General features: G+C 39.4%; 1 protein-coding gene across 1 annotated transcript; it reads right to left on the bottom strand.

Moving 5' to 3' along the window:
* Nucleotides 1-602: 602 nt before the first annotated feature.
* On the bottom strand, nt 603-5,552 carry swi5 (SWI5 homologous recombination repair protein). Its single transcript, XM_020082523.2, has 5 exons — nt 5,358-5,552; nt 4,674-4,722; nt 4,452-4,555; nt 4,087-4,181; nt 603-1,291 (listed from the first exon to the last, which is right to left on the bottom strand). Exons 1-5 carry the CDS (start codon nt 5,453-5,455, stop codon nt 1,227-1,229), a joined length of 411 nt encoding a protein of 136 aa, XP_019938082.2. The 5' UTR covers nt 5,456-5,552; the 3' UTR covers nt 603-1,226.
* Nucleotides 5,553-8,773: the final 3,221 nt, after the last annotated feature.

Here is an 8,773-nt window from a genome sequence, read left to right as displayed (position 1 = left end):
AGCTCCTCAGCCGCTATCATTCCAAGTCCAAGAAGACACAATATCAGTGGTTCTCAGACGGATAAGGGCACACCCATTATATTATGCCACTTGTGTGCGTTGTCTGTGCAGAACATTTACTGAACCTTTCAGGCAATCTGAACATATTTTTTTTTAAATAAAGGAAGTTATGTAGATACCAAACCCTTTCTCCTATGTTCGACTTTTGGATTATCCCATTGAAATGACAGGGAAACTGTAAATGAGTGTGACAGTTGTCTGATATTTTTTGTGAAGTGAGTGACGTTAACTCTTTAGGGGGATGTTACAACATTCATCTGTCGCAACTGAGATTGATTTCAACAGTCACGCATGTTAAAAGAGTGGATTATTTTTAACTGTTACACTTTTACTTAGCAAAAAGCATGTACTTACAATTTGGAGACTGTTGATAACCTAGAATAGTTAAACTCAGATGATTAATTTCACAAAAACTAATGTTGCATCCACAATGTATCCGTATCTCTTAAGTTTCCTTCGTGTGCTAGGAGGTGGCAATACAAATAGAAATATACTATATAGGTGGTACATTATTGTATGTTGTTGTCAATATACAAGGCATATTATACTCGGAGCTGAAGCTGTTTATTTCACATGTTAAGGTCCAGCAAACAACTGATAATCATAAAGTCATCATGCATGCATACCCTTATCCAAACCCCATTTAGATAAGTGCAAATGTAACAACAAAACAAGTCCTTTCAAAGTTGTGTCTCGGAAGGATTCAAAGATGCAAATGCCTCTATTAAGGCTAGGGCTCACTGCTTTTATAGGAGTATGACAATTAATTACATGTTAGCTTTGAGTTGAGACTGGGCGTCTTTTGTCATCGCCACTATGGAAATATTTCTATTTTATATGTTCACGGCTAAGTCGTGGAGGAGCAGAGCGGCGTTTCTACGTAAACCAAATAAATACTTTCTGGAAAACCTCAATTTTTCCTTAAGGCTCCATCAGCCTAACCCTAATGGTCTTTGTCTCCATATCTGAACCCAACCGAACACCAGAGAGAGATTTAGGAATAATGTGTTTGAGGAAGTTCAGATCAATATAGTTTCTTCATCTTTAGTCCACATCCAAACTCCTATCAAAAAGTTATTCTGCTCCTTTTTCTTTTTTATCTTCATGCCTCCCTTCCCCTCGGTGTTTGGGAACCGTTCTCACCACTGTATTTTCATTCTATATTTTCAGTCATCCAGCTCCAGACCAAAGTGGCTGTAGAGATCTCGTGTGGTGGTCCCCCTCAGAGCAGCTGCAAGACACAGAAAAGTGGGGGTTAGGCCCCATTCTGCAGATTACATGGTCAACTTCCTCTTGTCCTTCTTTCAAACAAACCTCAAAACACTAAACAGACCACAGCCAGATCATAGCAGTGAACAATGGAATCACTCAAGATAAAGGCCTGTAGTAAAAATAAAACCAAGCTCTTATATTAGTCTCTATGGTCATTTTCACTGCATCTTAAAAATGTAAGATCAGGCTTTTTCAAAGTGAGCCCCTCTAGCTAGCCCTGGTTTGATTCATCCACAACCAAGATATGCTGAGTTGTGCTGCTCTGACCCTGATACAAAGCCCAGCTTGTTTTCCTCTATACCTTGTTCATTTATACAGTGCAAATGTACAACATTTTGAGTTTAGGTTTTCCTTCAGGTTTTTTAATTATCCTATTTGTTTTAATTCCCAGACATTTAATGAAATTTCAGCTTACTGTACATGAATACTATTTGCCAATTGATAACATCTAATAGTGACAAATTGATTGTCATATCTTGCAACAAGAAAGTTAGAAAATTACATCTGCAAGGCACAACACTGTTTATTATAAACTGTCAGAAACATGATTAATGATCTTTGACAAAATCTTAGAATGGAAATAAACACTTCCTCTATAAATGAAAAAAAATAATTTATGTACCACTTCTTGCACAAAGTTGTACTTTTCCTAACCCTTAAAGTTACTCCAAGAGTTTCTTTTTAATTTCATGCACAAGATCAATAACATATATACACTAATCTTGAGGGCAAACTTCTTGTGGGTGAAACCATGTTATATAAATGGCTCTTCACTTGTGAAAACTAATAATTTACATCATATCAAAGCAAAAAGGGACGACTCTAAGTGATAATGACCTTAACCCTGACTGACTGACGAACATGGTGACAGACAAAGGGACAGTTGTCTTTAAAGGCTACTGCAGGGCATCTCCACTTGTTCCATCTCACTCCACAGCCAGCCCACTGATCTCCTCCCTCTCAGCATAGCAGCATACAGTACAACAGAAACTCAGTGTTTAAGTGAAGATGCTTTGTGAAAGTGTGTGTCTGTGATTGAGAGAAAGCAGAAAGGGGGAAAGAGGGGGTTGAGAGGGGGATGTGTTTGTATTTAAAGGCGTGTGCATGCATTAGTGTATGCACGAATCTGTGTGACAGACAGATAGAGAGATTGTGTGTGTGTGTGTGTAAGTGATGTAAAAGACTGTCATTGTGTCAGAGGGGAAACGCCATCTCCATTCACTAAGAGGTCATTATCATCCTGACTCTCCACTGTAGAGAGATAATTTAAAGAGACAGCTTTTAACTCACAATACCATTTTAAAATAAGAGCTCACCCAGTTTATTTCTCTATTGGTTACTGCAGAAGTGGAAAATAAGTGACATTAGAGCACGAAAGGTATAATTGTATGTGTCCAGATTTTACTTTACACTATGCACACAAACACATGACAAAGTGGGTAAAAAGTCATGTTTGTTATGAACCATGCATAAATCATGATGTGACTCATTCACCATCACTTCCCTAAACCGTATGAAAAACTCCTCAACATTTCATGCAGTCGCAGCACATGTTCATACCTAGACTTGACCGACACTCAGACTTATAAGACTCCTTCATGCATTGCAAAATATTCGCTCATGTGATAATAAGTGATACAACAGCCAATTACAAAGTGTTAATCTAATAGAATATTAAATGACCTACAGGCAGTCCAATTAAGTACTGATTACACAATGACTAAATGTAATAAAGATAAATTACAACATAAATTTATTTTGAAAGACTTGGCCTTTGTACAGACACACTGTGCTGTTGCCATCTGGTGGCTGATTGCAGAACATCTTTAAAATCAATGTGATCGAGCCTAGCTCCTAATTTTTAGTTCACATTTTTCCCAGATGAAATTGCTTCTATTCCTAAATCTGAAAAAATTGAATTCCAATGTTTCCTTTGAATTTAGTTGTTTTATAAATCCACTGACGGGATTATTAACTATAATATTTTAATATTTCCAAGATACTATATGTTTTAGATTGAGACAACAATGTCTGTATATGATAATGTGGTAAATCAGACATTGTCTCTGTTTTTAGTTATATTCAAATCAAATATTATTTGTATGGCCCACATTCATAAATCATTTCTCAATATATCTCATTGGACTTAACAAGGTGGGACATTCTCTGTCCTTAGCCCTCAACAAGAGTCAGGAAAAACTACCAAAACCAAGCCCTATTAACAGAGGAAACAAACGTAAAAACCTCAGAGAGAGAAACATGTGAGGGATCCCTCTCCCAGGACGGACCGAAGTGCAATAGATGCCACGTGTAACTGAACACATCACAAAATAACAGTATTTGCAACATTGATTAGAAGAAACTGTTTGTATTCATCTGAGTCATTGATGATGTCTTAAAGGATGTGATAACACCTTTGTCCAGTTTGTTTTCTAACAGCTTAATTACATCAGGGAAAAGACATATTGTTGTATCTGTCATCCAGTCTGTTCAGGGTTCACACTGACTGATGATAAGTGAGCCAAGAAGTGTAAACTCATATGAGTCACATAGACAAGACAGACAGCTCACTCAGCTGACAGTTTTGGTTTGATTGATTTAGTTTATTTTTGGTGTGAAGTGTTTAATCATAAGTCATAACTGCAAAAAGGCTGGACTGTACAATATACAGGCCCAGTACTATTTGTGCCTTTAAATGCCACTACAAGCTAGTGGATAGGAAAGATATGCTGTCTATATGAGCAGTGGTCATACCAATACGGCCCAGGAGTGACTGTCCAATGTCCTTGATGTCATTGTATTCATGCAGCTTATCAATATGATGTTCCAGCTCCTCTACTTTGTATCCCCTGCAGTAACACACACACAAAAGCAGATCTTTGCAATTACTCATACAAAGGCAAACCCATTACATTTTGAAAAGAGGCAAATCGATTTAATGCTGAAAAAACTATGTGTCAAAAAGATCTGTATTATGGGTATTTCAGGGTATTACTTCTGAGTGTCATCACTGTCCCATGTACTCTAATACTAAACCGAGCATCAACAATCAAACACTATTTGAATTGGTCTACAAAAACAGAAATACAAGACAAACACACACACACAGCTGTACTCACTCAGCCTCCAGCTGTGCTATCTCTGTGTCCAGCTGATCTCTTCTTGTCTCTAGCTCTGCCACCTCCTCTGCAGGACTAACTTTAGCCCTCTCAGTTACTTGAATCTGTGAGGTGCAAAACAGGCAACCATGATAGGGGAATGCACATGTGGCACTAAACATAGGATTTATCTGTGTGTGTGTGTGTGTGTGTGTGAGACAGACTGAGAGGGGGTTTACTTACAGGTGATTTGAAGTTGGAGTGCACCCTCTTAAATTTGGAAAATGGAGTTCTAGGGAAAGAGAGACGGAAATTATTATTAATTATTATTAAGACATGACATTCTTCATGAGAAGGTGTTGATAATATAACAGAATAAATTGTCTTGCAGGACTGGTCACTTGTTATATTACTTGTCAGAAATAACTCCTAGTAAGAGCACTCGCTGTCATAATAAAAATCGACTTCAATTTGACAAGTTCTGCAAATGTATTTTACAAACGAAAGATGAAAGAGAAGTTGAGGGATTGATTTTAAAAGAGGATAAATGCTTGTTGACTTTGTGGTCAACAGAAAGGAGGGTAACATCTAACTAAGAGGGGGGATGTCATGATAAATGTATTATTGTTGGCTTTTATATATTTATATGTTAGTGATGTGTCTGCATGTTACCATCTGTACCGATGACGCACTTGAATTCGTTTTACACTGCGCAATAACTCAATGGGATCTTCAGGCAAGTCAGAGACACAAGGGACAGAGGAGCTACTTATTTTCAAACATACTTTAAAGGCATTACACTTTTCCAATTATCATCCAGTGACTGTAATGTAACCAGGCGTTAGCGCTAACCCTAGCTAGCTATCGTCGGGTTTGCTTGCTAGCTCGACAAACTGATAACAGAGCTAACGCTAGCGGTTCAGTCACCGTCTGATGGCTGCCCTCTTCACGTCGTTCTCCTCCGGCGGTGAAACCGAACACTTGTCCTCCCCACGGTGTGTCTCAGCCGGCTGCTCTGAGTTCATGCTGCCGTGAATGTTACGGTCGATTCATCGCAGTAGAAGAGCCGCGCGTGAAGAGCAGGAAGTTTGTAGTTCGCGGTTGACGGCAAACAGACTGACGCTGCAACGTGATTGGTTGTTGAGACCGAGAGGCGGGGCTGCGATTGGTTTGGTTACCCTGGTAACAACGTTGCGACAATGGCGTAGAAGAAGGAGTAGTTTTGGGAAGACTCAAATATTTATATAAAGGCTAAATAATAATAAGTTTAATTAACTTACAATATTATTCATGTTTTCCAGTCACACCATGGTGTTCATCAATCAATTTCTAGAGATAATACTTTTGTTTACATATCATGCCAGAGTAAAAAGTGTCCATGCCAGTTTTTCAGAATCCAAGGTGAAATATTTAAATGTTTTGTTTTGTTTTACTTACAGTCCGAACCCATCAACAAAAATAGTCAGAATTCAGAGAGAAATCCACTGAAGAAAATGATCAGAATAGCTCCACCTGAAGTTTCAGTTTTACAAACCCACCCCTCTTACTGACCAGCAGATGGTGTCAAAGCACTGCTGATATTGACTCTTTCATTTCTCTGCTCATCTCATCTCCTCCTTGATTCCCACTCACATCACTTACATCCAGACTCTCTCCTTTTCACCCTCTGTCTGAAGCAACCCACACACTTCTTGACTGAGAAGAATATTGCATAATCAGAGAGTGATGCTGTGGCACATATTCAGGCGCTATAATCTAAACGGAGGCCACTGAGGACTGCTCAGCAACCAAGCTGCCTCTCAGACCGATCCAAAGCCACCAGTGCTCTAAATCTAAATCGGCGGTGGATTAGCAAAGTAAAAGGTCACGTTCAAACCACCAAAACACACACACACAACCCCCCCCTCACACACACAAACCCACAGGTTTTTCCACTGCATACACTCTTTTCAGTACGGTTCACTGGGCAAGTACCAATGGAAGAGGAATACAGAAAGATTTAGCTCTCACAGCAGAGAGAGAGAGATGGAGAGCAAGAGAGACAGGGTTTATGGAGACAAGAAGAGGGTGAGAAAAGACAGAGGAAGGCAGACAGAGTGTGTATCCAGAGTTGATGTCGGGGGAGTGGAGGACATAAAATTGAGTCCATTCTTGCTTTATGTCCTCAAGAGTCATTGCTTATTTATCAGTTGTTATACGGAGAGGGTGGGGAATGAAAAATTCAGACAGGAGGCATGGCCTTTCCTGCTTTTAGAAATCAAAAGATTACACACACCGGGCAGTAACAGCAATTGTGTGTGTGAGACGTGGAAATATCTTTGCACATCTCTGACAGAGCCATAAGTGTGTACTCTGAATGGGTGCCATGATGTTTGTTAATTAAAGACACCAAATCATCAAGATCACAGATTACGGATTAATGTGAAACTCAAGTATCTGTTTTTCCTTGGACTTGGACATAGCTGAGACAGTTTCAACAAGGCCTTAATTAATAGTGATTGTTATTTGTGTTTTTGCTCAGAGTAAATAGCACATGAACAACCACAGTTTCAAAATCATATTTTGAAGAGTGTGAGGGAAATCTGAGTATCATAACAGGACAGCAGGCTGAAGCAGCAGGACAATAAGAGGAGAAGGGGTAGGAAGCTTTGGTTTGTAATATTAGTTGGAAAGCCCCCTATCTGTCGTGCCCATAATTCATGGAGTCCCAGCCACTCATCTGTGCTGCATCTAAATTCCACTGCTGGGGAATTATGGGCTGGAGCCATAAAACAGACCAACGCGCACACACACACACACACACACACACACACACACACACACACACACACACACTAGAGAGTGGGGGGGGCAGCAGAAGATGAAGGGATAGATATATAGAGAGAGACCATAATAAGATGCAGTGGACAGACAGAGAGAGAGAGAGAGAGAGAGTCAGCACAGAGCTACAGAGTGAGGGCTCGATAATTCAAAGCATGTCATAAAACATCAATACACCTCTAAAGGCCGCACGACAAGCTCTGCTTACACTGGAGACGATTATGCCTCTAAATAATTCATTTAGCCAGCGCAAGTGCTCATTCATACAAATACAGTACAAACAAATGCAAGGATACACATCACCAAAAAAACGACGCGCATGTCAAATGTTTGCTGGACAATGTCAGTCAGGACAGAAGGATGTTGTTTACTTACCTGCCACGGTTTCACCTTTTATTTTTATTTGAGTACTATTTAATCTGGCTGTGTCATTAAGATTTCTGATCTCTTGAGAATAGGAGACATCCACAGTCAGCTACAAGGACTTAATTAAAGCAATTACAAGAATCATGACAGGTAGCAAATATTTAAAAATCACCCAGGGGAAGGTAAGACTGCAGTTGGAGGTGAGATTGCAGCTCATTCCACATAAAAGGTGCTTAATACTTGAATCCAATTCTGCCAACGTTAGTGAAAGTGTAGGAGACATCTAAACTAGATCCTGTACTGTAGTAACAACTTTGAATTAAGAGAAGAGAAGTGAAATAGTTTGGTAGCTTCAACAGTAGAACTTTATAAATGAATAACATAGGAAGACACTTTCTTCTTGACTGTAAGAATAAGTCAAATAGTCCAGCCGAGTGGGTGATACAGAGAAGAATGATGAGTACAAAATGTGTGATGTTTTGATGTTTGATGTTTCATTTCCAAGTCAATTGTTGAATATGAAATATGAAAGAGAATCTGCTGTCAAACCAAATTCCAAAGTTTTCCAAAGTATTTGTATGAATAAACCAGAGTAATTTGGGGTTTTCACAACAATCAAAATCCCTGATACTGTACATCCTTCCCCGAAAACATGTGTCATCTTAATGCCACCGATGCTTCCAGTCTCTTTAGCTGAGCTACAATGTGCTACACACGTCTGAAACCTGAAACAAAGAGGATTTCCCATGAATGTCACATTGTTCATTCAAGCGTGCATGTCGACAAATGAAAAACCCTCCAAGCCTCTTCAAAACGGCCAGACAGGGTTTTAAAAAAGCCATTTGCTGAACCCTTGGCTGTTCCAGAGCAACTCACACTCCAGCATCGCCTGAAGTGGCTGTGATATTATTACTCGTAAATTACGGCGACTGTAACGAGAACAAGTAAATACATTTCCATCCAATTTGTCTTGTGGGTGGAATGCTAGTGTGACAGTAATTCCCTGGTACAGTGCTCACAATTCATGTAGAAATAAGTGGGAGGTTGAATATATCTACATCAAAGGGAATCCATCATAATGTGAAAGGGTTTTCATGTCTGAAGCGGCGCTGCTGTATTATTGCCATCGCAAAATGGCTATTCATGTCCTTGCCAGC

This window comes from Paralichthys olivaceus, chromosome 18, assembly GCF_024713975.1.
Source record: "Paralichthys olivaceus isolate ysfri-2021 chromosome 18, ASM2471397v2, whole genome shotgun sequence".
Lineage (NCBI taxonomy): Eukaryota > Metazoa > Chordata > Actinopteri > Pleuronectiformes > Paralichthyidae > Paralichthys > Paralichthys olivaceus.
The sequence above is the reverse complement of the archived record's forward strand: the minus strand, read 5'-3'. Positions and strand labels throughout refer to the sequence as shown.